The sequence below is a fragment of the Schistocerca piceifrons genome, chromosome 1, assembly GCF_021461385.2.
Source record: "Schistocerca piceifrons isolate TAMUIC-IGC-003096 chromosome 1, iqSchPice1.1, whole genome shotgun sequence".
NCBI lineage: Eukaryota > Metazoa > Arthropoda > Insecta > Orthoptera > Acrididae > Schistocerca > Schistocerca piceifrons.
In genome coordinates, this window is record NC_060138.1 from 129,695,937 (window position 1) to 129,712,923 (window position 16,987).

A 16,987-nucleotide genomic window follows, 5' to 3' on the forward strand; every position below is an offset into this window, starting at 1 on the left:
CTAAGGACATCACACGAATCCATGCCCGAGGCAGGATTCGAACCTGCGACCGTAGCATTCGCGCGGTTCCAGACTGTAGCGCCTAGAACCGCTCGGCCACCCCGGCCGGCCGAGAAGATCCCATCGCAACACAAAACGGCTTCCGTTTAGTGATTGCCACTCCAGTTCACGTATCATGTCTGTGGCACTATCTCCCCTATTTTGGAATAATACAAAACGAGCTGCCCTTCTTTGTACTTTTTCGATGTCAACCGTCAGTCCCACCTGACGCGTATCTCACACCGCACAGCAGTACTCCAGAATAGGGCGGACAAGCGTGGTGTCAGCAGTCTCTTTAGTAGACCTGTTGCACCTTCTAAGTGTTCTGCCAATGAATCGCAGTCTTTGGTTTGCTCTACCCACAATATTATCTATGTGATCGTTCCAATTTGCTTTAAACGCTGTACTTCATAAATTTTATAATTGTTTACCAAATATTTAATGTCAAAACTTTATGAAAACCTAATGAAAATATTTTTAAAACCACTACCGCCTACCGCCCATCACAAAAGCTGGAAGATTATTTGAAGCTGAATTTTTTTTCTGTTCTGTTTGCAGCGATCGCGATGCACTTCTTCTTCCTGGCAGCGTTCTTCTGGCTGAACACGATGTGTATAAACATATGGTGGACGTTCAGGTGAGTCTCATTGTGTTTATATTTCTCTAACTGAGCGAATGATACGTTTATCTGCATATTCCAGTACCAAGAAAAGTATGGAAGTACGTAGACGAAATTTCCGTACATAAAATTAAGACTCTTTTTTTGTCTAGTCTATGATAAACACAACGAATCAACTCTCAAGCAGCTGAATCGAGATATGGAGAGGTATTTTGACACCTTAATAGTGGCAGTTATGGGGGCACATAATGAACATATTACACATGTCACTATACAGGAAGGGCGCATTCAGCATGAACATGTTTCGTAGCCATCTTCACAAGTAATTCTGTCTCTGCATTGAAAAGTGTGAACTTCAAATCAGTAACGTCTTGATGTCTATTCCGAAGCAGATCACAGACTTTATCAGGATAGCAAATCCCAGTACGGAACAAAAGTAAAATCTTGCAGAATTACCACAAGTCACTTCTGCGCTATCCCGACTTCATAAATTACGCTGCTAGAGAATCTTGTTTATGGTTGCAGTTCTGTCAGGGACACGCGTTGTTACTGAGATTCTAGATCAATTCGTTTAACGCTGTCTCCTGTGAAACTATGTCTGCAGTTTTTACCCTTTTCTCTCAAAAATGGACTTCAGATGCAGTCACGTAGCTAGATTGCGATATGATGTAGTACCGCGCGGTACTCTCATCATTAACAGTAACAGCAAACATACCAATCAGCAATTCACACAGGAACGAAACTTGTCCCCATCTATTGTCCTACACTGCTGCGTTCCCATTCGATGCTCAGTAGATGCCTTGGGAGTTGTCTAATGTCTCAAGCAGTATTTGCTAATAAATATTTGTCAGACAGTATTGAATTAATGCCATTCTACGTAAATATAGCAGTGGAGGGTCAAAAACATAGGAAAATTGCAAAACGCCTTTCTCTTTTAACGAGTAACGCTAATGTGTCGAGGGCAGCACTTTTACTTAAACCTACTGAATATCTGAAGGGAAGAAGAAAGTTTTGAAATCTGAGATTTTATAGCCAGACAAGTGGCAATCTCTCCTGGTTGTGGTTGGACTTAGTCATTTATGTCATGGTATCGTCCAGAGATCACAGTGCGACAGCAATGTAGGCAGCGCGTGCCCCCTACCACAGACGGTAGAAAATGTTCACCGCAATGCGCAACGACGCATAGGAGGTGCTTCTGAAGACCTCGCCACCCGTCTCAGTACACCAGTGACCTTCCACTGGAAGTCAGTGTATAATGAAGAGCCAAAACATTATGACCACCTGCTTGATAGTTTGTTTGTCCGTCTTTGGAATGAAACACATCCCTGATTCTGCGTATCAGGGATCCGACAGCTCGTCGATAGGTGTCTGAAGGTACGTGGCATTAAATATCTACGCACAGGTCATGCAATTCGCGTAAATAACGGGCCGATGATTTGCGTACGCGACCCAGAGAATTTGGTCGTCGACAGACCAGCGTGAGTTCACTATCATGCTCCTCAAACCACTTCCGGCTCCGAGACACGGACAATTATATCGCTGAAAGATGACATGGTCATCGGGGAAGACATCCGACATGAAGGGACACACGTGGTTCGCAACTGTCAGCGTGTCTTCGATTACTACCACACATCACATGAAAGCGCGTGGTGTGCTGCACGTCTCGACCCGTCGTTCACCTCAATGACGACGATTTTGGAGACGACCATCGACTTAGTATAGCAAAAATGTGATTCGCTCGTAATGCCGACACGTTTTCTTTGATCGACGGTCGAATCCCGATGATCCCATGTCCTCTGCAATCGTGACTGACGATGTCGTTGGGTCAACATATGAACACGTAGGGGTGATCTGCTTCGGAGCTCCATGTTTAACAATGTACGATGAACGGTGTGGCTCTGAAACAGTTTTGCGTGGACCAGCATTGTGCCCTTTCGGCAGCGATGCCATAAATCACCATCTATCCTCCTTTACAGAGCAGACAATCCGCCGAACCACACATTCTGTGAAGAACCATTCAGCGCCTAATAGTAGTTTCACTGTTCTCATACCTTTCCGTAGATGCTCACTACAGTAGTACATGAACATTCGACCAGTTTCTCTGTTTCCGAGATACTCGTTCACAGACTCTGCTTAATAAAAAATGCCCTTTGTCAAAGTCGCTTATCTCAGTGGATTTCCCCATTTGCAGACCATATCTTCGGGAGAGTGATCCTCCATCTGTGTCTGCTCTGCTTACATACAGGGTGTCCCACTCAAAACTATCTGATTTCAAAGACCCAAGGAAAAATACCACGGTAGATACGACAATGAAAAATGCACCACATTGTTGAGCATCACAAAGAATTTATTTATTTATCATCAGTACACCTCTACATGTGAACCATTTGTAGCACGAAGATTATCGAGTCTACATTAAATTTCTTGCCAAGTTCTTTGTAACATTTCCTCTGTTATTGTTGCAATCACATTAGTGATCCAATGTCGCAACGTAGGAATATCGTCAACTTTGGTCACATACACGTGGTCCTTCACGAATCCCCACATGAAGAAATATAGCAGTGTAATATCGGGTGAACGGGGTGACCAGGCAATGGGTCCTCCGCGTCCGATCCAACGATTGGGAAATTCCCTATCCAGGAACTTGCTAACAGCCGTTGACCAATGTGGCGGAGTTCCATCTTGTTGAAAAATGGTGTTGGTTTGTAAGTCTTGTATCTGAGGGTACACAAACTGCTCCAACATATCCAGATACAATGACCCATTCACTGTTTGTTCCGCAAAGGAGAACAGTCCAACAATCCTGTCGTGCATTAGCCCGCACCAGACGTTTAGTTTAGGGCTATCAGGAACATGTTCAATGACAACTTGCGGAATTTGCGAACCACAGATCCGAATATTATGCCTATTAACCCTTCCTGAGAATAAACAACTTTGGAGGAAGCTGGCATCCATATCAATACGCAACAGCATTTCCGCAGCAAATTGTTGTCGGCGTGGTTTGTCGTTTGGCGTCAGATGTTCCAGAATTTTCACTTTGTAAGCACATGTCGAAGCTGCTGGTGAACTGCACGATGCAATGTTGATCGAGATACACCAAGTTGCCTAATTGCTTGACGAATTGACTTACGTGGGCTTCTGAGAAACGTTTGTCTGATGTCCTCCACTGTCTCTTCTGAAACTCTGTAACATGCACCACCAGAATGTTTCAAAAAATGGTTCAAATGGCTCTGAGCACTATGGGACTCAACTGCTGAGGTCATTAGTCCCCTAGAACTTAGAACTAGTTAAACCTAACCAACCTAAGGACATCACAAACATCCATGCCCGAGGCAGGATTCGAACCTGCGACCGTAGCGGTCCTGCGGTTCCAGACTGCAGCGCCTTTAACCGCACGGCCACTTCGGCCGGCAGAATGTTTCAGAACACTTACTGTTGCCAGAAACTTCCTATACCATTCCTCAATTGTTTTCACATCAGGTTGATCACATTCATACACACAACGATAATTTCTTTGCACAGTAATCGGCGATTTTGTTCCTGCAAACCACACTACTGCTTGCGCGCGCTGCTTTTGAGTCGCCATTTTCACTTCATGCGACCATGCTGCACTCTGGCGACGGTACTTGGCACTTCTGACGCGGGAATATAAATTCTTTGAGATGTTTTACAATTTGGTGCATTTTTCACTGTCGTATCTACTGTGGTTTTTCTCTCCTGGGTCCTCGAAATTAGGAGGTTTGAGTGGGACAAACTGTACTTTTGTTTCCGCTTCACTTGCCTGCAACGTCACGAGGCGGCATCCGACGTGACTGTGGGCAGTGGTCATAATGTTTTGGCTTATCAGTGTAGTGCCGAATATACAGGAACTCACCCCCCCCCCCTCCCCCCAGAGACCTCAGATACAACAATTAGCAACATCGTGTTGGACAGTGACAGTCGTTAAAGTTTCTGATGAAATGTACTTTCGTAAATGTTGCATATTGTACTGCAGAGAACAATTTGTTAATCTGTGCATCACGTGATACTTTCATAGTCAGTGACAGTTGCAAATTGTCAAGCAGTCAAGTGGCAAAGAAGTAATACAGTGAACTAATATTCCTTGTGTTCTTGTTTGATGAGCCTTCTCCCAGAACAATCAAAGAACCCACAGTTATGGCTGGACGAAAGTAGTTTAGTCTGGTCACCGCGCTAAGATTCCAGTTGTAGGTTGCCAATCCAATGGCTTTCAGTAGGAAACAAAAATTTAATTTACAGTATTTCATATAATTATTGACCGAATTTAAAATGCTATCGTACTGTACTCATTAAGGACTATAATCTTACATTAAAGGTTGAGCAAGATAGAAACATTTCTTCGGACCAGCTGCATCCCTTCATGTTTGATGACTTCCCCGACGGCGATGGCATCTAGCAGAATAATGGTCCGCGTAACAAGGCCAGAAACGCGTTACAGTAGTATGAGGAGCGTGGAAGAATCTCACTTCGACGCCTTGGCCACGAATTTCGCCTGACCTGAACCCGATGGAACACATCTGGGATGCTATCAGGCGCCAGATCTGTGCCCCAAAACCACCGGCCCATAATGCACGGAGATCGCGTGACCTGTGCTCTACATATCTCCGGAAATCTGCCAAGGACTTGTCAAATCCACGCCACGTGGAATCGCTAATCTGTTGCGTCCCAAAGGTGGAACATCACTGTATTAAGCAGTTGGTCGTACGGTTTTGACTCATCAGTGTGAAATCAAACATTTAGAAATTACGGTGACCTCAATGACACGTAAAATACAGTTTATGTTCGTTCATGAATAGTACAGCAATACAGACAAATTGCTCGCGGGGAGATTGAAAGTATGAGCGCTGGCAACAAAGCACGTGTGTGGAGGAGGAAGATAAATGTGATAAAACTTAAGGAATGAATGAAATGACACAGTTTCAGGGACTTCACTGGTTTCATACAGATATGATTTTACACTGAAGGGACGGAGCAACTGGTACACCTGCCTAATATCGTGTAGGGCCCCCGCGAGCACGCAGTCGTGCCGCAACACGACGTGGCATGGACTCGACTAATGTTCGAAGTACAGTTGGAGGAAATTGACACAATGTATCCTGCGGGGCTGTCCATAAATCCGTAAGAGAACAAGAGGATGGAGGTCTCTTCTAAAGAGAACGTTGCAAGGTAGATATATTTTGGGGGGTCTGATGGCCAGCGGAAGTGTTTAAACTCAGAAGAGTGATCCTGGAGCCACTCTGTAGCAATACTGGACGTCTGGGATGTCACATTGTTCTACTGGAATTGCCCAAGTCTGTCGGAATACACAATGGACATGAATGGATGAAGGTGATCAGAGAGGATGCTTATGCACGTGTCATCTGTCAAGAGTCGTATCTAGGTGTACCAGGTCCCACATGACAACAACTGCACCCGCCCCCACACCATTACAGAGCCTCCACAGCTAGAACAGTCCCTTGCTGACGTGCAGGGTCTATGGACTCATGAGCTTTGTCTCCATATCCGTACGTGTCCATTCGCTCGACACAATTTGAAAAGAGTCTCGTCCGACCAGGCAACATGTATCCACAGTCCAATGTCGGTGTTGATGGGCCCAGGCAAGGTGTAAAGCCTTGTGTCATGCAGTTATCAAGGGCTCACTACTGGGCCTTCGGCTCCGAAAGCAGATATCGGTGATGTTTCGCTGAATGGTTCGCACGCAGACACTTGTTGATGGCCCAGCGTTGAAATCTGCAGAAATTTGTGGAAGGGTTGCATTTCTGTCACGTTGAACGATTCTCTTCAGTCGCCGTTGGTCCCGTTCTTGCAGGATCTTTCTCCGGCCGCAGCGATGTGGGAGCTTTGACATTTTACCGGATTACTGATATTTACGGTACACTCATGAAATGGTCGTACGGGAAAATGATCACTTCATTGCTATCTCGGAGATACTGTGTCCAATCGCTCGTGCGCCGACTATAACACCACGTTCAAACTCCCTTAAATCTTGATAACCTGCCATTGTAGCCGCAGTAACCGACGTAACAACTGCACCAGACACATGTTGTCTTGTACAGCCGTTGCCGACCGCAAGGCCGTATTCAGCCTGTTTACATATCTGTGTATTTGAATACGCATGTCTATACTAGTTTCTTTGGGGCTTCAGTGTATGTGAATGGACTGAAGCGGCGAGTGACAGTTTGTACCAATGCCGGGAATCGAACCCGGGTCTCCCACGCACTAAGCAACTTCGTTAACCACACTAAGCCACCTTGCCACAGCGGGTCACACAACTGCACACTTGGTACGCCTCCCTCCTCGATTCAAATTGTCGCTTCCGTTCCAGACCAGTTTTTTTTTTTTTTTTTTTTAAATTCCTCCGTCCACGCGAATAGTGTTGCCTAGGCTCGCCATGTTCTGGAATAGCACATCACCATCGAACGTAACTGGGTGATGCAGCATGAAACGTAGGAGCATCTTTCAAATAACTTCCGGGAATTCAGCCAGGTGACACTTTCAGCGACCGGCGATATTTCGGCGGGAGAACACCCCGCCATTTTCTCTCTTAACTCGTGTTCCTCTGTCTGATTCGTTGCGGTAAATTGAGGCCAGGTTTGGTGCTGAATTAACTAATCTCTTTCGGCATGTGTTGACATCCACTTACTTTTTATTTAATGACCAGTATTACGAGCAGACAGATGGAGTTGCGATGGGTAGTCCGTTGTCTCCTGTGATCGCAAATTTGTTTATGGAAGACTTCGAGGAACGTGCATTGGAGTCGGCGCCTTTGAAACTCGCCTGTTTCTTTAGATATGTTGACAATACGTTTGTTGTTTGGCCTCATGGTAAGGAGAATTTGAATGCCTTCCTAGAACATCTGAACTCGATCCACCCGAACATTTGTTTTACGATGGAGGTGGAAGAGGATGGTTCCCTTCCCTTTCTTGACGTGTTGGTTAGGAGGAAGGATGATGGATCATTGGGACATGTAGTCTACAGGGAACTTATTCACACCGACTTGTACTTACAGGCTAATAGTTGTCACCATCCAGCTCAGTGTGAAGGGGTGCTTTGTACCTTGGTACACAGGGTACATGCCGTTTCCGACGCTGAGACTTTGACAACTGAGCTGTCCCATCTTGAAGTTACGTTTCGTCAAAATGGTTATAGTGATAGATTGAACGTGCGTTGCGCTTTCGATCAACTGTACATCGGGTGACTGATGATAATTCTGAGTCAACACCTAAGCGTACTGCCTTTTTGCCTTACGTAGGAAACACATCCGACAATATCGATCGTATTTTACGGAAATACGATGTGAAATGTGTTTTCCGACCTCCATCTAAAATTATAGCACTTTTGAGTTCCGTTAAGGATGATCTTGGACTGTGTAAGGCGGGTGAATATAGTATTCCTTGTAGCTGCGGCATGGCATATATTGGTCAAACTATCAGGACCGTGGAGGGCCGATGTACTGAGCATAAACGGCACACACGATTACAGCAGCGAAGCACATCTGCTATTGCCGAACATTGCTTGGATACTGGTCACCCCATGTTATATAACAACACCGAGATATTGGCATGCACGTCCAGCTATTGGGACAGTGTTATTAAGGAGGCAGCTGAGTTTAAATTAGCGAGCAACCCCGTTAACATGGATGGAGGTTTCTGTTTAAACCCTGTTTGGAATCCGGCTCTCTTCCTTGTCCAAAAACAGAGGGGCAGAGTCAATACTACCTGAGAATCCGTAGTCTCACTATGGATAGCTCATCTTTGGTGGCACTAGTGTTCAGTGCGTGTGTTATCTTTCCGCGAAATATCGGCGGTCGCTGAATGTGTCACCCGGCTGAATTTGAAAGTTGTAGAGGCCAGGAGAAACTCAGGTCTCACTAGGAGCTTCTGCTTACACTTTACTGGTGCTCCATTTCCGCGGCTTGTCTTATGAATCATTGGCCTCGAAAGCCATCCAAGCATCCTGGCCCGTCAGCTCGAAGTTCCCCTTCCCTAGAACGCGGCCAGGAAATGAGATACGACGACAGCCGTCGCCAACTGTGGTGTGCGACAACATTCGACTACGGAGACGGATGGAAGTAGAGGGCGACTGGCTTAAGCGTTGCAGGTGCCAGATCGGCTCTCGTTTATTTACGCTGGCGTCCATCGGCAGAGCGGTCACGGTGACATGGGGGCTTTGTCGCCGCGAGCAGGGTGGTGGACTGGCGGCCAGCGCGAAGCTGCCGTAAAAGCGAGCCCAATTACGGCAATTGAATGCCGCCTAAAGGAGCATTCATTTGATTCAGGGCTGGGAGCCGGCGCCCCCGGGCGCGTCACGTCGGCCGCCGCATTCAGCGCCGCTCAAAGCGGCCCGGCCCGCATCTCCCGTCTACACAGCCGGCCGCCTAGTCGCACACGTGTGCTCCCACTGCGTCGCAGCTCGGCTCGCATCAGCTCCTTCAGACGTGGGCAGGCACGCCGACCGAGCGGGTCGCTCACACACGTGCCTAGTTCCGCTGAGAGCTAAGCTGCGATATTTGCTTCTCCCCTCTTTCCTTTGTGTGCGCTTTAATCTTCCTCGCCACTGCAAACTTAAACGCAGCCAAAACCTCTCACGAGGATACGGCACGACCGTGGGGTCGGGGATTTGTCCGAAAGTTTGTGTGGTGAAAGAGTACCCCTAACACCTCATGTGGTTAAAATATTAGGACGCACTACCCGGAAAATCCCGGGAAAAATCGATCCAAAGTTTCTTAGGTGTCTTATGAGCAGACAATGTTAGTCCATGGCCGAGCCGCCGTCTGGCCTAGGTGGTTAGGGCTCGGACTCTTAGGCCAGATGTCTCGGGTTCGATTCCTACTCCAGCACCTTTTTTTTCTTCTGTTTCATTTTCTTTTGTTATTCCACCAATTATTCAAAATGGTTCAAATGGCTCTCAGCACTATGGGACTCAACTGCTGTGGTCATCAGTCCCCTAGAACTTAGAACTAATTAAACCTAACTAACCTAAGGACATCACACACATCCATGCCCGAGGCAGGATTCGAACCTGCGACCGTAGCAGCAGCGCGGTTCCGGACTGGAGCGCCTAGAACCGCACGACCACCGCGGCCGGCACCAATTATTCAAAAAGTTTCTCAAACCTATCTTATTTTAAAACATTATTTTAGCTCAAGAACGTAAAGTTTTTCATTCACTGAAAAATATTCGTGCTCGTTGTTCTATTTCGTTTTATGGGATTTCAAGGTTTAAAGGGGCTTTCTAAGGGTCCCCTTCGGATTATAACGGTCATCTGCGAATAGGACTGTGCGCGAGCCGTGAGAAGTAAACGGCAGTTTGTTTTTCGATTTCGTCGTGAACAGACGTGCCTGTTTCAAGATTTCGTCGTGAACAGTCGTGCCTGTTTCAAATTTCAACGTATTATTCCGATCCGAGGTTAAACATGTCTACTGAAGAAGTTGCTGGCTCCTCTGGAACAGGAGAAGAAATTCCTGAAGAATCCATTCATAGTGATATACGAGGGCAGTTCAATAAGTAATGCAACACATTTTTTTTCTGAAACAGAGGTTGTTTTATTCAGCATTGAAATACACCAGGTTATTCCCCAATCTTTTAGCTTCACAACACTATTTTTCAAAGTAATCTCCATTCAATGCTACGGCCTTACGCCACCTTGAAATGAGGGCCTGTATGCCTGCACGATGCCATTCCACTGGTCGATGTCGGAGCCAACGTCGTACTGCATCAATAACTTCTTCATCATCCGCGTAGTGCCTCCCACGGATTGCGTCCTTCATTGGGCCAAACATATGGAAATCCGACGGTGCGAGATCGGGGCTGTAGGGTGCATGAGGAAGAACAGTTCACTGAAGTTTTGTGAGCTCCTCTCGGGTGCGAAGACTTGTGTGAGGTCTTGCGTTGTCATGAAGAAGGAGAAGTTCGTTCAGATTTTTGTGCCTACGAACACGCTGAAGTCGTTTCTTCAATTTCTGAAGAGTAGCACAATACACTTCAGAGTTGATCGTTTGACCATGGGGAAGGACATCGAACAGAATAACCACTTCAGCGTCCCAGAAGACTGTAACCATGACTTTACCGGCTGTGGGTATGGCTTTAAACTTTTTCTAGGTAGGGGAGTGGGTGTGGCGCCACTCCATTGATTTCCGTTTTGTTTCAGGTTCGAAGTGATGAATCCATGTTTCATCGCCTGTAACAATCTTTGACAAGAAATTGTCACCCTCAGCCACATGACGAGCAAGCAATTCCGCACAGATGGTTCTCCTTTGCTCTTTATGGTGTTCGGTTAGACAACGAGGGACCCAGCGGGAACAAACCTTTGAATATCCCAACTGGTGAACAATTGTGACAGCACTACCAACAGAGATGTCAAGTTGAGCACTGAGTTGTTTGACGGTGATCCGTCGATCATCTCGAACGAGTGTGGTCGCACGCTCCGCCATTGCAGGAGTCACAGCTGTGCACGGCCGGCCCGCACGCGGGAGATCAGACACTCTTGCTTGACCTTGCGGCGATGATGACACACGCTTTGCCCAACGACTCACCGTGCTTTTGTCCACTGCCAGACCACCGTAGACATTCTGCAAGCGCCTATGAATATCTGAGATGCCCTGGTTTTCCGCCAAAAGAAACTCGATCACTGCCCGTTGTTTGCAACGCACATCCGTTACAGACGCCATTTTAATAGCTCCGTACAGCGCTGCCACCTGTCGGAAGTCAATGAAACTATACGAGACGAAGCGGGAATGTTTGAAAATATTCCACAAGAAATTTCCGGTTTTTTTCAACCAAAATTGGCCGAGAAAAAAAAATGTGTTGCATTACTTATTGAACTGCCCTCGTATATAAATTACGATTGAAGGACGCAGTGGTGTATTATGAAAAGCTGTTGATCGAAAATAATTTAATTGCATCGACATCTTAGGAAGAAATCTCTCACGATGCTATGTTGTTGTTTATAATTATGAATTGTATAAAAATTTAATGTTTCCCAATCGACTTTGTTATTCTGATTAAAAACCCAATGTCTCTCCTCATGTACTTTATAATGAAGAATGGAAAACCCACCGCCACGAATTCTGTTGTTCGACAAAAGCAAAATAATTTTTATTCAATAATGTAACTAATTTGTTAAAGATAATGTAGGTTTGGGAAACTTTCTGAGTAATTGGCGGAATAACAAAATAAAATGAAACAGAAGAAAAAAAAGTGTCCGAGGAGGAATCAAACCCGAGATATCTGGCGTAAGACTCCGAGCCCTAACCATCTAGGCCAGACGGCGGCTCAGCAATGAACTAACACTGTATACTCATAAGACACCTAAGAAACTTTGGATCGATTTTTTCCGAGATTTTCCGCGTAGTAGGTCCTAATATTTTAACCACGTGAGGTGTTAGGGATCCTCTTTCAGCAAACAAAATTTCGAACAAATCCCCAACCCCACGGTTGTGCCGTCTCCTTGTCAGACAAACAGAAGCTAAACGCTGTCAAAGTTAGCGTAAGGAGGGCTATGCGTGTAGCGTTCAGTGAATTCGAAAGTAAAATTCTATGTACCGACTTCCTAGGAAGTTCTGGTCTTACGTTAAATCAGTAAGTGGATCGAAACAGCATATCCAGCCACTCTGGGATGATAGTGGCATTGAAACAGAGGATGACACTCGTAAAGTTGAAATACTAAACACCTTTCTCCAAAGCTGTTTCACAGAGAAAGACCGTACTGCAGTTCCTTCTCTAAATCCTCGCGTGAACGAAAAAACGCCTGAGATCCAAATACGTGACCAAGGAATAGAAAAGCAATTGAAATCACTCAACAGCGGAAAGTCCACTGGACCTGACGGGGTACCAATTCGATTCTACACGGAGTACGCGAAAGAACTTGCCCCCCCCCCCCCCCCCCCCGCCCCCCAACAGACGTGTACCGCAAGTCTCTAGAGTCTAGAGGAACGGAAGGTTCCAAATGATTGGAAAAGAGCACAGGTAGTTCCAGTTTTCAAGAAGGGTCGTCGACCAGATGCGCAATACTATAGGCCTATATCTCTGACATCGATCTGTTGTAGAATTTTAGATGATGTTTTTTGCTCGCGTATCGTGTCATTTCTGGAAACCCAGAATCTACTCTGTAGGAATCAACATGGATTCCGGAAACAGCGATCGTGTGACATCCAACTCGCTTTATTTGTTCATGAGTCCCAGAAAATATTAGATACAGGTTCCCAGGTAGATGCCATTTTCCTTGACTTCCGGAAGGCGTTCGATACAGTTCTGCACTGTCGCCTGATAAACAAAGTAAGAGCCTACGGAATATCAGACCAGCTGTGTGGCTGGATTGAAGAGTTTTTAGCAAACAGAACACAGCATGTTGTCTACAGACGTTAAAGTAACCTCTGGCGTGCCACAGGGGAGTGTTATGGGACCATTGCTTTTCACAATATATATAAATTACCTAGTAGATAGTATCGGAAGTTCGGTGCGGCTTTTCGCGGATGATGCTGTAGTATACAGATAAGTTGCAGCATTAGAAAATTGTAGCGAAATGCAGGAAGATCTGCAGCGGATAGGCACTTGGTTCAGGGAGTGGCAACTGACCCTTAACATAGACAAATGTAATGTATTGCGAATACATATAAAGAAGGATCCTTTATTGTATGATTATATGATAGCGGAACAAACAATGGTAGCAGTTACTTCTGTAAATTATCTGGGAGTATGCGTACGGAACGATTTGAAGTATAATGATTATATAAAATTAATTGTTGGTAAGACGGGTGTCAGGTTGAGATTCATTGGGAGAGTCCTTAGAAAATGTATGTAGTCCATCTACAAAGGAGGTGGCTTACAAAACACTCGTTCGACCTATACTTGAGTATTGCTCATCAGTGTGGGATCCGTACCAGGTCGGGTTGACGGAGGAGATAGAGAAGATCGAAAGAAAAGCGGTGCGTTTCGTCACAGGGTTATTTGGTAACCGTGATAGCGTTACGGAGATGTTTAGCAAACTCAAGTGGAAGACTCTGCAAGAGAGGCGCTCTGGCATCGCGGTGTAGCTTGGTGTCCAGGTTTCGAGAGGGTGCGTTTCTGGATGAGGTATCGAATATATTGCTTCCCTCTACTTATACCTCCCGAGGAGATCACGAATGTAATATTGGAGAGATTCGAGCGCGCACGGAGGCTTTCCGGCAGTCGTTCTTCCCGCGAACCAAATGCGACTGGAACAGGAAAGGGAGGTAATGACAGCGGCACGTGAAGTGCCCTCCGCCACACAGTCGGGTGGCTTGCATAGTATAAATGTAGATGTAGAAATGTAGATGTAGAGGAAGTCATCAGGATAGGGACACTGGTTCAATTAAACAATGACGTACAGGCGTGAGGGAGGTGGGAGGGGGGGGGGGACAAATAATTATAATAAGTGAACATACAAAACTGAAGTACATAGTTTTAGGGTTTCATACGTCAGTGGGTAAAAATGGAAGCTTTATACACAGAACCGCCAAAGAAACTGGAAAAGGCGTGGCGTATTCAAATACAGAGATATGTAAACAGGAACAGTACGGCGCTGCGGTCGGCAACGCCTATGTAACTCAAGTGTCTGGCGCAGTTGTTAGATCGGTTACTGCTGCTACAATATCAGCTTATCAAGATTTAAGTGAGTTTGAACGTGGTGTTATAGTCGGCGCAAGAGCGATGGGACACAGCATCTCCGAGGTGGCGGTGAAGCGGGCATCTCCCGGTGCGACCATTTCACGAGTATGTCGTGACAATCAGGAATCCGGTAAAGCATCAAGGCTCCCACATGGCAGCGGCCGGAAAAAGATCCTGCAAGAACGGAACCAACGACGACTAAAGAGAATCGTTCAACGTGCCAGACGTACAACCCTTCCGCAAATTGCTGCAGATTTCAATGATGGGCCATCAACAAGTGTCAGTGTACGAACCATTCAACGAAAACATCATCGATATGGGCTCCAGGAGCCGAAGGCCCACTCGTGTGCCCTTGATGACTGCACGGCACAAGCCATTACGCCTCGTCTGGGCCCGTCAACGCCGCCTTTGGACTGTTAATATTTATTTTATATATTTTATTATTAAAATCCTAGGCGCAACGGGCACTTTAAAAGTAGGCTGTTTAGAAATTATATTGAGAGGGAGGGGAGGGGGAGTGGAGCAGAAAGTAATAAATTGTGGCACTCCACCCCTCCCCACACTCCCTCTCACACCTTCCCTCCCCCAACCGGAACTAATACGTGGATCCGGGCTCGTTTCTAATGTCCTTGTCGTCGTTGTTGTTGTTGTTGTTGTGGTGGTCTTCAGTCCTGAGACTGGTTTGATGCAGCTCTCCATGCTACTCTGTCCTGTGCAAGCTTCTTCATCTCCCAGTACTTACTGCAACCTACATCCTTCTGAATCTGCTTGGTGTATTCATCTCTTGGTCTCCCTCTACGATTTTTACCCTCCACACTGCCCTCCAATGCTAAATTGGTGATCCCTTGATGCCTCAGAACATGTCCTACCAATCGATCCCTTCTTCTAGTCAAGTTGTGCCACAAACTTCTCTTCTCCCCAATCCTATTCAGTACCTCCTCATTAGTTATGTGATCTACCCATCTAATCTTCAGTATTCTTCTGTAGCACCACATTTCGAAAGCTTCTATTCTCTTCTTGTCCAAACTAGTTATCGTCCATGTTTCACTTCCATACATGGCTACACTCCGTACAAATACTTTCAGAAATGACTTCCTAATACTTAAACCTATACTCGATGTTAACAAATCTCTCTTCTTCAGAAACGCTTTCCTTGCCATTGCCAGTCTACATTTTATATCCTCTCTACTTCGACCATCATCAGTTATTTTGCTCCCCAAATTGCAAAACTCCTTTACTACTTTAAGTGTCTCATTTCCTAATCTAATACCTTCAGCATCACCCGACTTAATTCGACTACATTCCATTATCCTCGTTTTGCTTTTGTTGATGTTCATCTTATATCCCCCTTTCAAGATGCTATCCATTCCGTTCAACTGCTCTTCCAAGTCCTTTGCTGTCTCTGACAGAATTACAATGTCATCTGCGAACCTCAAAGTTTTTATTTCTTCTCCATGGATTTTAATACCTACTCCGAATTTTTCTTTTGTTTCAAAAATGGTTCAAATGGCTCTGAGCACTATGGGACTCAACTTCTGAGGTCATTAGTCCCCTAGAACTTAGAACTAGTTAAACCTAACTAACCTAAGGACATCACAAACACCCATGCCCGAGGCAGGATTCGAACCTGCGACCGTAGCAGTCTTGCGGTTCCAGACTGCAGCGCCTTTAACCGCACGGCCACTTCGGCCGGCTCTTTTGTTTCCTTCACTGCTTTCTCAATATACAGATTGAATAACATCGGGGAGAGACTACAACCCTGCCTCACTCCCTTCCCAACCACTGCTTCCCTTTCATGCCCCTCAACTCTTATAACTGCCACTTGGTTTCTGTACAAATTGTAAATAGCCTTTCGTTCCCTGTATTTTTCCCCTGCCACCTTCAGATGATTTTGTTTATAAATGCATATTCTTTTGTAAGAACATGCTCCAGATGCACTAGTGCGGAGGTAACTGGCGCAGTGACATTTTTGTGTGTGGGATTCCCTTCGCCCAGACACGCCAGAGCGACAGGGCAAGCCGCAGGTATGCACAGTCATGAAAGCTGCCAGACGGACAGAGGCGCGCGTCTCTGGCTCTTTTTTATTCTTTCTTTCCTTTTTCCTTTTCGCTCGTTCGCCTCCTTTCTCTCGGTGCGCCGGCCGGCGCAGTCCCGACTATTAACCCTGCTCGGGACTGGCGTTTCTCCTCCCCCCTCGTGAGTGGGACAGCCAGATGTTCCGTCATGGAAGTGCGTGCGTGTGTGTGTGTGTGTGTGTGTGTGTGTGTGTGTGTGTGTGTGTGTGTGTGTATGTGTGGGAGGAGGGGCAGAGAATCATACGCGACGGGCAGATACAGGCGTCGCCCGCCCCAGGCGAAAGAAAGGACATCCTGGTGTGCCGCGGCTGTGGTCGTAACTGCAGACGGGGTGGGAGACTGAGAACCTTTCTCCGGCTCGATTCTCCTCGCCTATATCCGGGTACGTGGAACGAAGCGACTGCCTGCCTAATTAGAGACGGCCGCCATTAAGACTGAGGCCGGCCACTTCCGCGGAGCTGCGCTGGTTACCCCTGTTCCAGGCCGCTTGTCTGCCTTTGTCCCTGAGCGTGACCGCCGCCAGCGAGTGGTAGCTCGTGTGCGGACAGCGCCGTAACTTACGCCTGCCGCCTCCGTGATACGCTTCTAGGCGCCAAGTCGTTACTGCT

At 46.4% G+C, this 16,987-nt stretch overlaps 1 protein-coding gene across 1 annotated transcript in view; it reads left to right on the forward strand.

Moving 5' to 3' along the window:
* The window catches only part of LOC124788484 (probable G-protein coupled receptor Mth-like 1), a 539,206-nt gene that overhangs the window by 472,891 nt on the left and 49,328 nt on the right, over positions 1-16,987 (forward strand). The window contains exon 3 of the mRNA XM_047255788.1: positions 598-676. Within this exon, the coding sequence (XP_047111744.1) occupies positions 598-676 (79 nt within the window). The remainder of the gene's footprint in view (positions 1-597; positions 677-16,987) is intronic.